The sequence below is a fragment of the Amaranthus tricolor genome, chromosome 3, assembly GCF_026212465.1.
Source record: "Amaranthus tricolor cultivar Red isolate AtriRed21 chromosome 3, ASM2621246v1, whole genome shotgun sequence".
NCBI classification, from domain to species: domain Eukaryota; kingdom Viridiplantae; phylum Streptophyta; class Magnoliopsida; order Caryophyllales; family Amaranthaceae; genus Amaranthus; species Amaranthus tricolor.
In genome coordinates, this window is record NC_080049.1 from 27,667,439 (window position 1) to 27,687,497 (window position 20,059).

General features: G+C 34.1%; 2 protein-coding genes across 8 annotated transcripts; one reads left to right on the forward strand and one right to left on the reverse strand.

Annotated features, from left to right (window-relative positions):
• The first annotated feature begins 1,586 nt into the window (after positions 1 to 1,586).
• Positions 1,587 to 5,165, forward strand: LOC130809379 (PI-PLC X domain-containing protein At5g67130-like). 2 transcript variants are annotated; one of them, XM_057675142.1, is made up of 8 exons: positions 1,592 to 1,933; positions 2,327 to 2,458; positions 3,016 to 3,153; positions 3,607 to 3,702; positions 3,819 to 4,122; positions 4,503 to 4,726; positions 4,850 to 4,936; positions 5,025 to 5,165. In XM_057675142.1, the coding sequence occupies exons 1-8, from the start codon at positions 1,838 to 1,840 to the stop codon at positions 5,085 to 5,087; spliced, it is 1,140 nt and encodes a 379-aa protein (XP_057531125.1). In that variant the 5' UTR covers positions 1,592 to 1,837; the 3' UTR covers positions 5,088 to 5,165. The 2 variants fall into 2 exon arrangements, with proteins under 2 accessions (XP_057531126.1, XP_057531125.1); XM_057675143.1 differs by lacking the exon at positions 3,016 to 3,153 and having other exon boundaries at positions 1,587 to 1,933.
• On the reverse strand, positions 5,120 to 19,354 carry LOC130809378 (uncharacterized). Of its 6 annotated transcripts, none has more exons than XM_057675140.1 (15): positions 19,189 to 19,353; positions 18,267 to 18,374; positions 18,058 to 18,189; positions 14,041 to 14,538; positions 13,316 to 13,490; positions 12,598 to 12,945; positions 12,242 to 12,439; positions 11,957 to 12,157; positions 10,863 to 11,674; positions 10,686 to 10,771; positions 10,385 to 10,603; positions 9,383 to 9,511; positions 8,872 to 9,303; positions 7,375 to 7,490; positions 5,120 to 5,875 (listed from the first exon to the last, which is right to left on the reverse strand). In XM_057675140.1, the coding sequence occupies exons 1-15, from the start codon at positions 19,291 to 19,293 to the stop codon at positions 5,781 to 5,783; spliced, it is 3,654 nt and encodes a 1,217-aa protein (XP_057531123.1). In that variant the 5' UTR covers positions 19,294 to 19,353; the 3' UTR covers positions 5,120 to 5,780. The 6 variants fall into 6 exon arrangements, with proteins under 6 accessions (XP_057531123.1, XP_057531122.1, XP_057531120.1 ...); XM_057675139.1 differs by having other exon boundaries at positions 11,957 to 12,149; positions 12,231 to 12,439; XM_057675137.1 differs by having other exon boundaries at positions 11,957 to 12,439; positions 18,267 to 18,363.
• Positions 19,355 to 20,059: the final 705 nt, after the last annotated feature.

The following is a 20,059-nucleotide window of genomic DNA, read 5'->3' on the forward strand; positions in this document are numbered from 1 at the left end:
CCTTTTCTAAAATATAAATCTTAAAATGTTATTTTATGGATGGGATGATGACAAGGTAAAATGTTGATCATGAAAAATTTGTTTTGATCATATTAATATATTTTATGTTTTGGTTATAAAAGAAAAGCAAATTTGTAAAGAGCTTAGGTAGTACAGAGTTCATATAAAAGAAATGCAAATTTGTATATAAGGTGGTGTAATTGTAATGGAAATACTGGTTGGATAGTGGTCAAGATGATTTTGGATGCTTATCTGCACATGGGGCAAATGTATCCATTATAATTTATTTGCAACGGATGGTGTTTATGGTTATAAAGAGGGGTATTCATATATGTACGTTCATTTTATCGAGCTAAATCACAATTATAAATATGTTGTCAATTTATGATGTGTTTTTATTTTGTTGGGGTTAAAAATTTGTAATATTTAGATTTCAGATTAATTATAATGTACGATTGTAAAATGAATTATTCAATTATGTGCATTTATTATTTACATAAAGGTGAAGATGATATTTGCTAACAAGGTTTAATGGTAAACAACATACTTTATAAATAATAATCTTTGATGCTCTTAAGATTTAAATAAATCAAACATGTGTAACCACTTCAAGACGAAGTACATATAACATGATTCTACTTTTTATTACTTGTACTTAATAATATCTCTTAAAAATTTATGTATTTATCTTGACTTATCAAAACAATTAAATTCCTTCCAAACTCAAAGAATTGAAATTATTAAAAAAAAATATTCATAGGTATTAAGCAACACTATTAGTCATTAAAATGTTCGGCTTGTCTTGTTTGAGACCGTCTTACTATGAAACGGACCCATATAATTAGCCCATTTTTTTAATTGATCAAGATCGTAAGTGATCGTTTTAAGGTTATAAGTAATCAATCTAAGACTATAAAAAATAATTATTTTAAAACTGTAAGTGATCACTTTAACGTTATAAGTAATCACTTTAAGACAAAAAATGTGTATTGTGCTAGCCCAATAAAAATAATTTTACCGTGAAACCGTTTCATTTAAGAATTAGTGTAAAATGATTTGTTGTGTAAAGCATTTATATACACATTAAATTTCAAACTCATATAAGCAAGTTCTCCCACACATGAAATTATGTGCTTTGAAGCTGATTTTTTAGGTGCGTTTGTTGGAGCACCTCTATACATAGTGTCTTTTTGCGAAGTGATGATGTGTGTCGTATGTGCTTGTTGCTTCATTATTAACTGATATTTTGTACATTTAATGGACACAAAAGCATGAGATGATAGAATGCAGTTACTCTATGAATAAGAAACATGCTAAGTAATTAATTAAATTGATTAGTTCAAAAATTCTATCATCTATTTCTCTCAAAAACCCAAGGAATTTTGTATTTTCTTGTTTTGTTTTTCTAATTTCCATTATTTTCTTCTAGTATGTTCGTTATGTACTAAGTTTATAGAGAGATTATTTTTATCTTTATATAAATTTTACTTCTTCTGAAATATTGTTGTGAAAAAATTATCAAAAAAGAAAAATTATTATATACCAACAATCTCTATTAAGTTTTCAAATTTTTAAATAATATTAATTTTTTAAAGTTACCGTCTATATTGATAATCAAGTAAGGAGTCTGTTAACATATAGCCCCTCCAGTCTCCACACAACGAAGTTCCACAAAAACACCTACTAATTTTAGTAACCGTTGGTGCTTAAATAATATAAACCAACCAATTGGTGAAGGTGTCACATTTCTGTCCTTAAATGTAAAAGTACATGCCCTATACTCCTTCCTTTTCCAAAATCCCATTAATTTTGGCCCTAATTTTACTCTCCAAATAAGATGGGTGTTCATCTGCTTTCTGTTGCAACACTAATATCATTCATTCTACACAATTCTGCTGTCATTTCTGCTCACTGCTCTAATAGGCAGTGCAAGGTACATTCCCTATTTAATGGGACTTTAGAATTCGCAATTCGCTTAAAACGGCCTAAAAATAGTCCCAAACCGATAAAAATTTGCTTTCCTCAATTTGCGATTTGCGTGGAAATCAGTGAATCGTGTGATACTGTTACAAATAATATATGCACTTCTAGTCCTAAATCATATTCTCACATAAACCTGCATCCTCCAGTTTAGTCAGAATCATCAATCCAATATCTCACACAAGTCAGGGTCGGGGGAGGCAGGCAGCGGGCAATCATACCCTTGTCCCCTTCAAGGAGAGGGCAAGGAGAAAATGCGCGCACGCAATTTACCAAGAGGGTTTTATTTTTGCATTTCTGTTATTATTACTAATAGTTTAACTTGGTTCAATTTGTTATTTGGCAGTTATTGGAAAATTGCTCAGAAAATTCAGATTGTGGTGAGGGTTTGTACTGTTCTAAGTGTCAATATCCAAAACCAAGTTTCAGTGGGGCAACCTGTGTTAGATCAACTGTTACAAATCAGTTTAAACTTGTGGTATACCACTCTTTTTTATGTTTCTTCTAAGTCTGTTTTACATTAACAAATTACATGCATCATAATTATGTATATTCAGTTGTGTTAGATCAAGTAGTTACTAGGAAACTGTAACTTTTTGTTTCATTGAAAATAATTCAGGGTGAATTCCCACAAAACTTCAAGGTAACCTACTAACTGATATTTATCCTAGTGAAAGTTAAAAGCGGTAACGGACGTGTTTGCACTAACGATACGGTGATATAGTTACGGAAGTGATGGAGATATCGCAATGTCAATACTATGAGATATCCCTTGAAACGGCCCAAAGCATAATTTTTTTTACACCTTTACAATGTTGAAAATATCGGTTTGTTTTTTTACACCATTACCTCAAATCCATTAGGAGACTCCCATTTAGGCGGGTTTTGAAGGTTTGGACGTATGCACCCTTGTACAAACAAAGATTGTTTTCATAGATCCGCAACATCATATGCGAATTTACATAAATAAGCATGTTTTTTTTTAAAAGATTAAAGTTGTTGTTTTACTGATAAACTGATGAACATCATATCCAGAATGATTCTCTGCCTTTCAACAAATATGCATTTTTGACAACTCACAACTCCTTTGCCATCAGAGGGGAGCCACACAACATCAAAGCACCTAGAGTAACTTTCACTAATCAAGAAGATAGTATTACTCAACAACTACATGTGAGCCTTCTTCTTCCTTCCTAGAACAATTGTTTTTCTATAGTTTTTTGGTTTCAGATTATATTGGACGACTATATTTAAATGGCTCATTTATCATGTGCACTTCTTATTGTAAAGTTGCAAACGATATTTTCTACACAGAGTTAATAAAAACAACCTTTTTGTTACACTAACAAGGGTATGGTTATATATTTCTTACCCATTAATCCCACTTACGTGGGAACCATTTTGGCCTCAATTAGGCCAGCCCAAACTTTTTCTAGAAAAAAAATTGCTTCCTGTACAAGTGTGAATTCAGATTGTATTGTTTTTTTTATGTTTTTTTGCTAATGGGTTGCTTGTATGGGCTCGTCTTATCGTGAGACGGTATCATACAAGACTTGCCGACTATTTTATGGTGTTGGAGTAATGAAACGATGTTGTTGCAAGTAAATGTTTAACACTTGTGTGCAGAACGGTGTTCGGGCCTTAATGCTAGATACTTATGACTACAAAGGAGAAATATGGTTGTGTCATTCTTTAAGAAAATGTCATGCCTATACTGCATTTGTAAGTACTAACAAGAAGTTTACTGATCATTAGCTACACTTTTGATTCATTTAAGTATAACATGTTCAATGGAATTCAAAGGTAAAATCAGGTAAAATTTGTTGGTGTGGTTGCAGGAGCGTGCTATCGATACACTGAAGGAAATCGAAGCATTCATGGCATCAAATCCATCAGAAATTATAACACTAATCTTAGAGGATTATGTAAAGACTCCTAAGGGTCTGACGAAAATATTCGAGGAATCGGGCTTAGTGAAGTACTGGTTCCCTGCATCAAACATGCCAAAGAATGGCATGAATTGGCCTTTGGTTAAGCAAATGGTTGCTAATAATCAAAGGCTTGTTGTATTTACTTCTAATAAGAGTAAGCAAGAAAGTGAAGGAATTGCTTATCAATGGGACTACATGGTTGAGAATCAATGTGAGGATTTTTTTTTTTCTGATTTCCTTGGCTTTTGAGTTATATTTCTATAATAGTAAATCATGATTTGTTTCTTTTGTGGAATATTAACAAATTTTTATGACCATAATCCAAGAAAAACATTAAAAAGGTGATCTGAAGATGAAGAAAAACATTTAATAAAAAATTTTATTTATTATAAATGAGTTTTTTTTATAATCGGGAATATGCTAGAGAATCCATACACACAGGGAGAGAGGAAATAATCCTTCTATAGGCGGTGACAATGAGAATCCAACTCCCATCACATTTCACAAGGGTGAAGGGAACAACCATCGACTAGTAGGTTGACCCACGATTCTCTTTTTTTTTTTTTTTAAATAATTTTTACCCGTTTGCAGATGGGAATACAGGAATGGAAGCAGGAAAGTGTCCAAAGCGGAAAGAGTCATCTCCGATGAATGATCACACAAAATCATTAGTATTGGTAAATCATTTTAAAACAATTCCTGTGAGGCTAACAGCTTGTGAACACAACTCAGAAGAACTGACTCAAATGTTAGAAACTTGCTACGCTGCTGCTGGTAACCGCTGGGCTAACTTTGTTGCTGTCGATTTTTACAAGGTAGCATAACATAACTTCCACACAATCCAAATTATTAAACGAATGAAATGCAATTATGTCAATCTATATATATGTACAACATGCGTTTTATCCATGGCTTGACAAATATAAACATATGATCAGAGGAGTGCCGGAGGAGGAGCATTCCAAGCAGTCGATACTCTGAATGGAGAGCTGCTATGTGGTTGCAATGACCTTCATGCATGTCTGGTAATTTCGAACTTTCATTTCTCGGTCAAGTTGTATAAGTTTGGCGGAATTACTTGGATGAACAATTCATAATCCCTACGGTGTGCAGGCAAAATCATCAAGGTGGTGGAGACCTTGCAAAAAGATCAATCGCGTGCTTCCATCTAATTAAAATGATTAGCACTCTTTGTATCCGTATGTGTAATATCCTTTGAATCAGTAGGACTTGGAAAAATTTCAAGGCGTTACGCCAGTAGCTATCTGATGAGTAGTTTAGTTGTTTAATCGAATAATCTTGTACATTGATCAGACATTTGTAACTCCATTTACCAGGAAGGCCACTTTCTTACAGCAAGAATATATGTATCAACTATTGTAAATTTAAACCATTAAAACTTCGTATATATGCCCATAACTGAGGTCATCGTAGTGATGCACTTTGCAGTATTTACAAGGAAAGAATTCCCAAAAGAAAAGAATTTACAAAATGATATGCTGAGATACATATAGAAACCATATTGTTTGCTGAGCTCCACAAAATGAATTTTTGAGATCATTGAAACTATGTATCTTTCTTTTGCCCATCAATATAAACTGATACCTGATCACAAATTAGTTTGGCAAGTTCCTGTCATTTGTTTCAGGATAATACCCATCGTAGCAGACCATTCATACAGTTGGTGTGTCTTTCTTCCTCAAAAGAATTTATGATTTGGCAAGTGAACAGCAAGCAGCCATGGACAATTGCACTAGCTTTACGCGCTATCAGTTAGGACAGAAGAACTAGGAGTAGCATTATCAAATTATAAAATCTGTCCAGCCGTTTGCACAAGGAAACAGTTGTAGCAAGCTACAAATGTAGCACTCATTTGTGAAGATAAACGCACAGTTGACGGTCCCCAGCTATGGCCACAACTGATGATGTGAAATGATCAGTACTGATATGCAAGACCTCATTGCCTGTCAGAGAGAGGGTAAGTAACAAATAGTCATCTGGCGAAAAAACAAGGTTTACAGAAGAAAACGGGAAAATTTTCATGCACCAACACAAGACAAATAGAGGTTGTTGGCAACAGCACATAAACAGGAAACTTTTTTAGCAACAGGCCTACTGTAACCAGTTCATCTTTTAGTGCTCAATTAACCATGGATACTTACAGAAATCTTGTACATTTTGAATTGTTAAAGGAGTGGTATATAGATCCACATGCCATCACTCAATTGGCTTTTATTTTTTAAAAATTTGTAAAAATGGCCATCCTTCCCAAACTTCAACTCCTGGAAAGATCAGTGATCGATTTCATAGTGCCTGCTCTTCTCTATAATAGGCATGATCTATTTCTAGTAATTTACTTTTCACTGGAATTTTTTTGGTGGTGACAAGTAGGTGCAAACATCAGAAACATGCTTCTCGAATAATCGGACTTTCTTGACTGGTTTTTTTTGTAAAGAATAGGGTCTAAAAGAAATGAAGAAAATTTATATGTGACCTTCATCATTATTAGTTTCCAATAACATCTAAGTTAGCAGTTACACAATTTAAAAAATATATACAGATGGCATGGTGATTATAAAACATGTTCTGGAATGGATCTTCATGGAACAATAAACAAATTGAAAGAACCTTAACAGAATGGCCTTTACATTATGAATACAAACCCCCAATGCAATCAAAAGTTTGGCCACCGCTTTGCTAGAGCAGAGATGGTCTTACTTCCATGCCCTAGTGTATGTATCAACCTCCTTTACCCGGAGTCACAAACCCCATACTAATCTAACTACTTCTCCCCTACAGTTTGCAAGAGTGGACAATGGAAAGCGAAAATACTGATCCAAATATTTTTCTCCAACAGAACCAACTTGGTGGGGACTCTATCTTGAGATTATTATAACTTCAAATTCAATATACAATTCACATGGTATCCTATTTTACAGTATATTTTTACTTTGGTCTGTATCTCTGGGTCTTGGTTAGAGATTATTAGATGATAGTATAATTAAACATTAGTTTGTACGTCTTTCGCTCTCAGCAACACAAGGGTATCTGTGTTGCGTCTCTACGGGGTATGATTGAGTGAAGAGCATTGAAAGCCATCAACAATGACTAAACCTCACTTCCTCAAGCAGCAGTACATATGTATTTGGATGAAACGTTATTGACTCATTAATCAGGTTGAAAGGCTTGTTGAGTCAAATACATATACATGAGAATCGTCAAGGCCTTACAGTTTTACAACTATGAGGCTTCTAAGGCAATCGGCGCATGATTACCAAACTAGGTAAAGTGCTGAAGTAGACTTAAAAATAGGAGTATCAGATGATTTTAAAATGGACAAAAGATTATGGAAAGCAACGGGGTGAGAACCTTCAAACAAATTAGGGATACCACAAGCAGATCAACATTGCAACATGATATAGATTTAACAATCAAAATTTTCTACTCTGTACTAGAAGCATACCTTCAAGGTCATGTAATGCTCCAAGTTTTCTTCCCGTAATCAATTCCCAAACATATACTCGTCCTTCTTGGGTACCAATAATGCCAGAGCCAGATGATGCACCAACAGCAGTAGTGCTGAAACACAACAAATAAAGATTTTTGAAAGGAACTTAATTCTCAGTAAACGAGACAAAGAGACTGGACACTGGAGGCCAGTAAAGAATGGAGTACATTGACGATGTATTGCTTTTCATCTTCAGTATAATTAATATAGTTATATATCAACTCAACTTCATAATATTATGGAATTCAACATTGTAAATTAAAATGGAGAACATTAGACTAGTACGTAGTCTGTACAAGCTAAGCTAACAGAGAAGGAATTTTAAGTGTATAGATTTCAAGGTAGTTGATCAGGTACTCTTTAACATTAAAATTAATTAGTCAATATCCGGCATGACAAAGAGATTAAACTAGAATTATGTCTCATATAGCTGAAACAAATTTCAGGAAGTTGCCCAAATTAAATTTTTATTACTCGGCTTGAAAACAACAAAATAAAAAAAATCGAGTCATACTCATTATTTTTCTTGTAAGTCTCCCACCTGTGGTGAGGCAGAGGGAAAGAGGCCATCCTACAACATTTTACAGGGCTCTCTTGAGCCTTATCCCCCAAACAGCAAAGAGGCTGTTTTATAAGTCCATCACAGTTCAACTGCTGTCTATTGATAGAACAAATATTATTGTTGTTTGGTTATGAAATATAATGGACAAGTAAAATGGCAATGCAATCATGGGCGCATCTTTATACATTAAGTTGCAGATGATGTATATCAAGGTCAATTAGAAACAACCTCATTGTCATCATGAGGATAAGGTTGCAAAGATTTGACCTCTAAAACCTTGCCGAGATGAAAAATCTTATTTATGTGAAGTTACAAATGATATTTGCTACCAGCAATTAATCGGAAATAACCACTTGTTATCACTAACATGGACAAGGTTAGTGTACATCTGGCCCTCTAAAACTCACCAGGATGGGAGCTTCTTAATGTCATTAGGTTAATGAAATGTTATAATAATACAAAGTCAAATTGCATCAGAACTTTTAGAACTTAGTCATAAGTGGTTAAAACTCAAAAGATTAAACTAATGCTAACTGCAAATGATGTGCAAATGATGTGGACTAATAATGCGCAAAGAATAAACTGAGAATTTTGTCCATTGTTTCGATGGGGCCAATGATTAGTTCTTTAGTTTCGGATTATAATGGACTAAAGTAAAATGACTCATTGAATCATGTGCACTTTTTATTTATGTGAAGTTGCATATGCTACCAAGAGTCAATCGGAAACAACTTCTTTGTTAGTTTTATAATTAAAAAGGTTATGATGCGTACATCCGACCCTTCTAAACCCCACTCTAGGACTCCGTACGGAAACTGGACTCCAGTTGAGGATATAGTAACACATAGAGGATTATGCTACAGCTATAAGAACTAAACCAGAGAAAGTACCTTGTATAAAGAGCAGAGCCTAAGATCACTGTATTCTTAATCAACAACCCAGGCCGCCAACATCCATCAGAATCAAAATGGCAATTGTGCGAGTAACAAGTAGATTGACCATCAGATTCTGATGATGTGCGGATAAGAAGCCAGACAGCGATATCTTCCCCTTCCCTTGGGTATGAGATATTAGCTCCAGTGTTTCTTGAGAACCACATCATAGTTGCTTCCTCAAGTTTTCTCACACATCCCTTCATAACATCTTTGTCGTGAGAGATGCCCTTAGTTGGCCAACTAAACAAACTTATTGGTTGGAAATCAAGAACTGAACTTGCAGCAGCAGAAAATCGAGATATAACGGAGCGCTTGATGATATCCCTTGCCAAATCCAAAACAAAAACAAATAATTTAACAACCAATTTTGTGTTGGATGATGATTCCCTACAGCAAAAACAAATTTGAACTTGACACATAACGCAATGAAATATCTTGTATAAAAGTAGCACAAAAAGTTGCATACCATAAACTAAATTCTCCGTATCCATTATGCCCAACCACCATAGAGGCTGATTTAGGCATTCTCTTTAACTCTACAATGCGAGATGGGAGAAAGTCATAGCTTGGTATTACGAATACCTCTGTTTGTACACTGCGAGTGATTGAAGGCAGTCATTGGAAATTATTATAGGAGCAGAGTAAGATAAATGCATGAATTTGAAAAAACAAATTTGAATCAGATTCAGGCCTGACAGTATTCCTAACGCCTTTGGTATTTATTAAAACTGTGGATGCTGAAAATTGAATTGAAATGCAGTTATACAGCTGAATTATGTTTCACTAAAGGCTAAAGAAAAATATTTGTTTCAAATATGTTTCTCATTTTTGAAGTAATCCATCTAATAATTGATTAAAGATGGGCCGAGGAAAACCACTTAACTTAAAAGGACATTGAGCTACAGTTGAAGGGCAGCCCCGTATTAATGTGTTATTAGAAGGTGGTCCAAGCTACAGTAATCAAACAAGGTGAATCCAACTCTAAGTGGCCACCAGATCCAGTTCCCTACTGTGTCATAGGTATCAAAGAGGCTGCATCTTTTAGGTCCTAATTTTGTCCACTAAATGACTACAAATTGGCTTTATAGACACGTGAAGTGATTCAGTCTAAATGCTGAAACCTCTGCCACAAAATCAACTATGGTAAACACACTATTTTTTTTAACATAAACCTTTAGTAATTTATCATAATTCAAGCAAAAAAATAATAATAAAGGCCCATGTAGAGTCCTTTTTAGCCCAATTTATTTATGTAAATAAAGGGCCCATTTAAAGCCCGGTCCAGTTAAAGATCGCATATTTAAGGGTCAGATCTGGATCCCCAACCCAAATGCAGCCCAATAGATATTCAAGCACTTAAGCCTAAGCTTCAACAAATAGTTTTTCATCTGAATGAGTGCAGCTGGAGTAGTCCTTTCTCGTAAATAACATGGAAGTGTGACTATAAATACAGAATATGAGAAGTTACCTCCAGGCTGAATTCATAATCCATATGTAGATTCTTCCACTCTCGTCCAAAGCAATCAGATGATCAGGTTCACAAACTAATACACTATGAACTGGGTAAAGAGTATTTAGCTTCTTGATAAGGGAGACGTAGCCTGGTTTAATCTGTACAATCTTTACAGCATTCTCCTCAAAGCAGCAAGATTCACACTGTGGACACAAGCAATGAAGAACTTTCTCCCTAGACAAATATAACTTGAATCAAATTTATATTTCAAAACAAATTTTGCAAGATTAAATTAATGATGGAATTTGGATAAAACCTGCAATAAGGCATCCTGATTGAATCTACTAAAACAAGGCCACTGGCATCTGGTGTAAATTGCAATGTAGATTTATCACATGCAATCTAATAAGAATGAAGAAGCACAAAGCAAGTTAGCTACTAGCTCATACAAGTGAGAAGAATTCTGAATGATGATACTTGTTAGATAACTTACTTCTCTACCAAATTCATCTTTCAAGGCAGGTAAGCTCATAGACGTATATCCAACTATACAAGGATTACCCAGACAATTTTCTTCAGCAGATAGCTTGTATAGAAACAAATCCCTCTTTCTATCTTCTAAAAGTCCACATGAAACACAAATGTAGATATCATCAGAATTTTTGGTCAACGTTATAGATGAAATTCGCATTGGAAGAGAATAGCAACCAATGAATTTCATAGTGTCTTTTATTTCATCATTCAAATCATTTTCTCCCAAACAATTGGAATTGATTTCAACTTTGTCTTCCTCGATATGGGACGCACAAGTTTGAGAAGTAGCTCTTCCCTGGTCTGGTATCTGATACATTGAGTCAGAATGCAGAATCCCTATCTTATCATTGTCAATGAAACCGTCAGGATGTGCCACACACAAATTGCGACCACCAATTATTTTCATATCTTTCTTTTTCCCAGTAACACTTGATTTTTGGTCATGTAATACATGGTTCTGAACCAAAGCATCTTCCACATTTTGATTCTGTAAATTAGAAATCTGTCCTTCAAGCCAACCTCCATTAAATAAAGCTTTAGAGCTGTCACTATCACCATTTGCAACAGCTTGGCAAGGAGTAGGTATTTCTGAATTCCTAGACCCGTTACATATTTCAGTAACACATTGGTCCTCAATGCTCCTGCAAATTATGCTCTCTGACAGAGGAGCACCATATTTTTGCATCTCTGACTCTGTACTTTCAGGAAAAGATTCTTGCTTTCCAGATGCAGGAATGAACTCAGGCCCTCTAGCTTCATTGTCGACTTTATCTATTCCAGTAGCAAATCAATAAACATAAAAATTTGTCAAAAATGATTAGATTTTTAGTCAGGAGTTTTCTTTTCCTTTTATTCCTTATAAAGAGATTTTCAGTTGCATCTTTTCATCAGTTTTTAATTTGCACTTATGGAATTGAGACTTCCTATATTGTATCAATTATTATAAACAAAATCAACTCAGTATCTTATCCAAAGTAAAAATGACGCCATTGACTAAAGTAGTAACTGTATATCAAGGAAAGGGAAGAAAGGGTTGTAGGAAACGTCAATTACCTTCGCAATCAGGTACAATTCCTAGATCTGAGTTCTTGGAGAAATGCTGAATGGGTTTATAGTTTACATCTGCACTAATTGAACACTGATTTTCTGATTTGACCAAAGGGTCTAATGGAACAGCTGATGGGCAGGGTGTGGCAGGATGAAGTGCATAAACATCATTATTTTGAGACATCTCATCAGAATCTTTCTGCATTTCTTCATGAGAGAAAGTTTTCTTAGATTCAGTGGTCTTATTTTGGCAAGCAAATGAATCAGTTGCATCAAATACCAGAAATGAACCTTTTTGTTTAGGTTCCTGCAACTCCTGCAAATCAGCTGCAACTGATTGAGCATTATCAGAAGGTGGTAGCTCATTACCAACAAAATGGTCATTATCTAAACTGTCTGGAACAACGTATCTGAAACTTTCCGCATCCAAAAGACCAGTTACTCTCAGATGATCAGCCTTTGTTTGTCTGTCTGAACTAGAACATCCATCTGCACAATTAACATGATCCCCATAATAAGTCTAGAAGAGTAACACACCAGGAATAGTAGATGGTGGCTCAAAGGTACCCTCAACAGTTGTGCCACTCTGCCAGCAGGAAATTAAGAAATTGAATTCAAAACAAAAAAGCTAAAAATGTTAGTGATACCAGAAGGTTTGACTTTAGCAGATGGAATTGCTCCATTTACAATATAATCTGATTTTGGCGTGCAAGAAATATCTTTTGTCTGTTTAGTTATCCTCCTTTTTTTCCGTGATGAATATGTAAGAAATGGAATTGCTCGTGGAAGTAGAATCGCTATCATTGAATTAGTTACATCTTCATCAACAGAATCAAAATCACTTTTTCCAGAATCTCCCTTCAAGTAATAACTTTTTTCCTCTGAATGTGATTCTGTTTTTGTCTCCTCAGAAAACACCAAATCAGCAACCGGTTCATCTCTAGTTATGAGCTGTTCTCCCCTGAGGTCGTCAAAATTTGTAGCACAAGTGATATCTGCATAGAACCCAGCTCTATTACAACTTAAAAAATTACAGTTTATTTTGATGTTTCGTCATCATTTCTCCCTAGGAGTCCCTTTGCAAACCAATATGAGAGTCCTTGTGTAGATTTGTAAGATTCTTAATGACGACACTCATTAATGGAGACTCCTTTGTCTCTTTAAATTTGCTACATAGCGTAGACTAAAGTGAGACTTTTTTTAGATAGTGTATTAGCGTAGCGAATTGAAATGCACGGGAGCAGTATTTCATTGCATGGAACCTATGTAACTAATTCCAACCAAGAAACCAATTTTGCAATTTTGTTTCTCGACAAGCCTCGTTGTCTAAGTAACACAAAAGGAAGTTTGACAGAATGCTAGTACCTTGCTGAGAATCATAGGTATCAGGCACACATAGAGCACCAAAATGATGGACTTGGGGATCTCTCAGAACTGGAGACCTGGATTCTAGCAGGTCAGGTAAAACTTGAATCTTCTCATTTACTCCTGTTGCTACAGGCGAATCAACTCCTTGCACATCAGCACTTTGACTGTCAAGCTGTGCAACAAAAAATACAACAATGCCCAAGCCTTAATCCCAAAATTGATACAAGTAACGACATAACTAATCTAAGATAACTTTTACTAAAAATGCCTAGTATATTAGTGCTAACTGCCTCTTTCCTGGGAAAATATAAATGGAAGTGATGGCAATGAATTCATACATAAAGAAAGTCCCATGTCAATGTGACTTCCTCCCATGAAAATCCAGTTCCACTCAATTGCAATCTGCAACTATAAGGTGGTAACATACAGTGATGGAAATTTACAAAGAAAAGGAGATGTCTCGAGGTGGTCTAGGATTACCATCTACATTGGTGTGGGACTTCCTCAACAATCAAATGTAAAATTATTACCATAGCAATCATTCATTATCCCCCACCTGATGATCACTATTGTTCTCATTATAATAAGTATTGATAAGTACGTGTCTATGGTAAGTTGGCAACTGGCAAAAGAAAACATCATGAAGTAAATAACAGATGTTAATCTCCTTAAACAATCACAATCTTCCAGAAAGAGTTTTAAAAAGAATAGAGTTATCTTACAACTGTTTCTTCTTGAGGCATGTCTACACCACGTGAGGAAGCCGCTGCACATATTCCCACACAAGGAAGCTCGCTTTGCACTTGAATTAAACAAGGTTCTGCTTTTGAATAAGCAAGAACTTCATGAGACTTTACAGACAGCTCATGAACTGGTGATGGTACATTTTGTCCATCTATATCCATCTTCACAGGCACAGAATTTAGAACCTTGACTTCATCAACTTGATCTGGAGTTTGACTTCTTTCATGGGTACTCCAACAAGCTGACTTTTTAACTAGCCCTATGTCGGTTCTGCTTCTCTTAGTTATTACAACAGTTTTCTCACAATCTGAACTCAAATTAAGATCTTTATGTGTCACATTGACCTCTAAGTCATGAACTTTTGATGAAGCTTCTAAAGTGTTGTTAAAAGCTGAACTGCGATCTGAAGCATCATTTACAGTGGCTACCAACTCCCGGAGTAATCTCTGGACCAATGCATTTTTAAATCCGAAAAACTGCAAAACATGCATTGAAAATCCGTTAACAGATGCAAAACTGAAGAAGTGGCATGCCAAACAACGCATCAAACCACTGCTATGTTTACAACTTCCACCAACAATTTTGCATTTTATCTTTTTGATATGATGCCCTCTCTGTCCATTTGTCATCTCCCCCTTTGTTTTTGGCACTATTCACTAATCACTCTTAGTTTGTATTTTATTCTTAATAAATTAAAACATAGCCTAATGGGATCTTATTTTATTCGTCTCGGTGTAAATTATATTAATTAGCTTTTTTATAAATATTAATTACATACAACTTAAGATATTATTAATTAAAGGGTTTGGATATCTTTTCATCTTTCACCATGCTAACTTAACCTTTGTCCATTTCAACTTTATGTTCAAACATATTTAACTTCTAAGATCAATAATAAAGTTGAGTGATGAGTGAACTAAGAAATGCATTTTTAAGGCTCCTTGAATATGCAAGATGTATAAAAACCAATATATAAGTTTTTTAAAAAGTGCCAAGCCAACTCTAACACAACAAACATATGCTAGTTATATGCGACAAAAAATGCATTCTTCAATCTGGACTGTTTCATATTGTGTCTACTGTCAGAAAGAACTATTATAAGACACCCTAGAAGAATTTTTCAGCTACCATATTGGATCTAGACAGTTTGAAAAGAAGACAGATAAGTCTATTTGCACTTATTAATACTAATTTTCACTCCTTTTATGGTTATTTTTAGGACTAATTGTTGGTTTTGATTGGAAGTTTGCATATTTTTGTCTTATGAAATTGATTATGTATTTATGTAAATTTAAGGTGAAACTTGGAGTTTCATTAGGTCCTACAGAGTAAATAAGAGGGTGAAGGTTTTAGAGAAATAGTCTAAGACCTCTAACAAACAAGAAAATTGATACCAAAGATCTTAAAAGAGAAAGCCATGAGTCGCAACTTCGAAGTATATTAAAGCCACAACTCGCCGCCAACAAATCAAAGTGTCAGGCAAAACAGAAGAAAGCAACGAGTCATCGCTTTTGCCTGACCAAAAGGCGGCAATTCGTTGATAGTTACTGAAAGCTTAAAAGAACATTAGAAAAGAAGCGACGACTTGTTGCTTTCACCCAACTCATTAGCGACGAGTCATCGCTAATCTCTAGAAATTTGGATTTTAAGATTTTGAAAAAGCAACGACTTAGCGCTAATTAGGTCTAACATAAGTTTGAGGATTAAAGAGATATTAATCGATATAGTAGAAGCTTGAGATTAATTAGATCATTTAGTCATATTAAAGATTCAATTTCATATAATTATAACACTAATTGATTTTCATACTAAAGTTAGGTGATTTTCGACATCCTAGACTTCTTATATTATTGATTAAACCCCATATTTTCAATCTTGTTTATTTTATTAATAGATTTTAGTATTTAAGTCAATTGATAGTGGTATTAGATATAAATTTCCTGCCATATATTGTTTGGTGTCTCGTGATAATTAGAGTTGAGCAAACTAATTGACTCGCTTCCCTGAGTTTGACCCGTAAGCTACATGTACACCATGTGCCTGTGGCTAAAATGAATTTCACATCAAAGACTCAAAAAAACAAAATTTTCTTGCCTTTCCTTGATTAATAATATATCAAACACTACCCATGGGTAAGTTCCAAGAAAGCCTTACACTTCTTTTAGCAAAAATTTCAATATAATTAGCAGTTGTTAGAGGCATATCCAGCAACGAAAGGCATAGAGAATTAAATAAGTTGCTTTCATTCCTAAGACATTTCCTATGCCTAAAGACCTTATGGAAGACCAAGGAAAGGACATTATAAAAATTAAAAACCATCCTGAATAAGCAGCCCACCTGAAATACTCTTGTTTTAAGAGGCTAAGAACTAATCTCGACGGGTTCTATAGATTAACTCAAACTTACAAAATGATCTCATTGATTTCCTCAAAAATCCAGATTTATTTTTCATTCAAAATTTTAACCAGAGTACTAGACTATTTGATTTGATTACAGAAGAGGTATTAAATGATAAAAACAAATGGTGGGTAAGAGAATAAATTAAATGAATATAACCCGAACACTGAACTGGCTAACTTCCAGCCTTCCCTTATCCAGCTGCTCTCAACACTTTCTTCTTTATAAAGCAAAAAAAAAAAAAGCAATTTTGAGGCTGCTTCCTAATCAGGCCTTCATAAAAGCATAAAGCATAGAAGGATCAACTAAACAGCAACAACAAACCTGAGAGGCATATACTTAGAGGACCTCCCAAAAAGCTACCATATTCCTAACTTATCCCCTGTCATGAACTGACTTAGCCAGATGATGAAATTACTAAAGATTGAACAGAAAATGTACATGAATGTATCAATTTGTATGTAAAGTGTATGTGTATAACAAAAGATTGAATGTGAACAAAGAACGATCGCAAAAGATAGAACACAAGCTTTCGAGAGGCTTGTTCTCTCCTAATGAGTATAAAACTCCACTTAAAACTATACTTGAATGAAATTCCTAATTCCCTTCCCTTCCCTTCCATTTATACTAATCATCTCTATATTTTATTCTCCCAACTTAACTAATTGCTAAGTATTATTTATTACTAATTCCTATATTATCCCTTTCCAGCCCTTCATGACATATTATTAGAAAACACCAAGTAATAAACCTTCTCATGCCTACTCAAAGACACTTAATATCCACATTACTTTCAAATAATCATATAACTAAGAACAACCATCATGAAAGAAATAATTTTAGTGGCAAGACCAAACAAGGAAAAGAGATAACCCACATACAAACCCAAAGGAGGTTCACTATAAAAAAAATTAATTGGTAGTAATAGGAGCTACTCCTTAAGTTTATAAAGTGTCATATCCTCTTCTCTTTCTCCAATGTGGGATAACTCACAAGTGGTTAATAATGAACACTTAAACGGATCACAAGATAATTTAACTAAGAGTCGAAAAACACTGCCACCAAAAATTTAAGCAACAATTACGACCATACTTAAAAGTTCAAACAGCCAAATTTGGCTAAACTTTCCCCTTTATTGTAACAATATAAGGCAAGTGCCTAAGGGAAAAAAAAAAGATAGAAAAGAATCTTCATTAAGCTCAAAGATAGCTTACAACCTTACATGCACAAAATATTATGTAGAACTATCTTCGACCTCAATAAACAATAAATTGAACAAAACATATTTTTTTGAAAAACTCCTACGAAATCCTAAAGACATGGGGAGTTAGCCTGAGGTTGACAATAATGTATTCATAAACTTGAAGAAAAGATAAGAATTAGCAACAATCTTTTCAAACTCCCATGACTCGTGTGACCACATAAAACAACATCTTGTAATCTTAGCTCCAAGATCTACTAGATCCAGTATGAATATAGGACACAAAGTCGATTGAAAAACCTCCTTTATTAAGCACAATCCAACAACTGGTTAAGAGGCATAAGAGTTATTGCTATAATTGAATTTAGACTTGTCAAGGGTGAGAAACTTTTTATACCTCTACACCATCCAACTTCCCAGAAAATCTCTTCCCATGCCAAAGCTTGATACGAGAACATTTCCTCTGAAAGTTCTCACATGCTCTATCGGGTGTGTCTCCGGAACCAAATTGTTTGTCATTGGAGGTAATCTAGAAAGAAATGAGGAACCAATAAATGAAGCAACTCCACTATAATAAGGAGTCAATCGAAAAGTGGCAGAACTCACTTGAAATATGGGCCCTTTTGAACCCTCAAAGATTTCCAACTTATAAGTGAGTGCTTTGTGAGTTCGACGAGCTTGGTAACCAACTGGATATGGATACCTGTCTTTCCCCTGACATATGTAAAGTTCCAAATGTGTATGACAGTTGAATAAAAGTATGAAATACAATCACAATAGTAAAATCACATACCCATGTAAATGGCTAAAAATTATTAACTAACCAAGACTTTGCAAAGTTTCAAGTGACATGTGTGGTAAAGACCTAAAAATACCCTAACAACTTGCATCAAATCTATGCATCCCAAATCCAAACTTTATCAACTCAAAATAACCTAACTAACAAGACACGTTGATGCCATAGGAAAAGTATGGAGATCTATTTTTGGCTTGGCATATCAGAAATCCCAAGCTTAGTACATCACTGTCGCAAACTGAACATAACTTTTTCTTCTAATCTAGACTACAAATCCAACTCACTGTCATCCACCTATATAACTTTTATAAACCACCGACTGCTAATAAACAACAATCATCGCCATTTTTGATGTTACACTATATTCTAACAGGAAGTTAGGCGATACAATTCCTGTAGAGAGCAAAGACAAGCATGATTAAAACTCTCAGTGTAGATTAATCAATTCCACATTATCCATAATAAAATCGCACATTTTAGAAAACAGCGTCTAAATTCCACAAAAGAAGACAAAATTTACAATTTAATTTAGCTTATAATCATCAGAATACCTAATTAATGCTTGCATATCTAAAATTATACTTAATGAAGCAATAAGTTAAAAATTATAATCTAGTAAATTGAGAAGTAAACTTTGAAAATCTCAGAATGAAATCAATTAAAAGTAACAAATGTTAATAAGTTCGGAAAACTACAAACTAAAAGACGAAGTGAAGCGACAGAAAAACAAACCCTAGAGGAGCTCCAGTACTTCTTGTCCCACGGTCCTGAATAGAGAACTCCAATGGATAAAATTTCAAGGCCGTCTGATTTCGCATCTTCGTCTGAATTCGCCATTGAAATGAGGGAGAGAAAAGGAGTTTTGAGGGATATGTTGAACCCGCTGAGTAAGTTTTGAGGTTTTATAATGGCGGGAATGCTAAATATTCTTCCCTCCAATCCATTTTTTATATTTATAAAATAAAATATAAATATAACTACTTAGGAAATAATTGGTTGATATGAAAATATTATTATTGTCCCTAAATAATGAGAGATGGTTTTGAGTAAGTGACATGTAAAGTAGGAATAAAGTATGGATAAATATGAAAAATTATAAGTTATTTTATAACATATATAATAATGTAGCAATTATTATAAAAAAAAATGTAAAATCACTCTCTTCATTTCTTAATGAAGTTCCCATAACTCACAATAAATGTTAACGTGAATTAAGAAAAATAAAATCTTTTAGATAGTTGACATATTATTTTATTGAATAATAAATTTAATGGAGGCAAAGTAGGAACCATAAACATTATAAAAATTAAAATAAAGTTAGTAGAAAAAAATATGAGGACTAAAACTTATACAATTATATTTTTATAAAGTTTGTGAGAAACATGTAAGGACTATAATGAATATAAAAATGTTAAAATGCAATTAGTGGAAAATTGTAAGGACCATAAGTATTATTAAACTATTAAAATAAAGATAAACAAGGCTATTTTTGTCCAAAGTACATAGATAAGTTAGGCATTTGCCTATGAGTATGACCCATAGTTGGAAAAAACCCTAATATTTAAAAATTTTACTTAATGAAGTAGATTTTTAAAAATTTACA

What these genes read in the sequence shown, in the direction of transcription:
- LOC130809379 (XM_057675142.1), top strand. Translation starts at nt 1,838, where the DNA reads ATGGGTGTTCATCTGCTTTCTGTTGCAACACTAATATCATTCATTCTA. An exon ending in CAAATCAGTTTAAACTTGTG is followed by an intron (nt 2,459 to 3,015) that starts GTATACCACTCT and finishes CATCATATCCAG; the next exon opens with AATGATTCTCTGCCTTTCAA. An exon ending in TTGCTGTCGATTTTTACAAG is followed by an intron (nt 4,727 to 4,849) that starts GTAGCATAACAT and finishes ACATATGATCAG; the next exon opens with AGGAGTGCCGGAGGAGGAGC.
- LOC130809378 (XM_057675136.1), bottom strand. Translation starts at nt 19,293, where the DNA reads ATGGCGAATTCAGACGAAGATGCGAAATCAGACGGCCTTGAAATTTTA. An exon ending in ATCAGGATGCCTTATTGCAG is followed by an intron (nt 10,604 to 10,685) that starts GTTTTATCCAAA and finishes ATATTTGTCTAG; the next exon opens with GGAGAAAGTTCTTCATTGCT. An exon ending in AGCATTACATGACCTTGAAG is followed by an intron (nt 5,876 to 7,374) that starts GTATGCTTCTAG and finishes TCTCTCTGACAG; the next exon opens with GCAATGAGGTCTTGCATATC.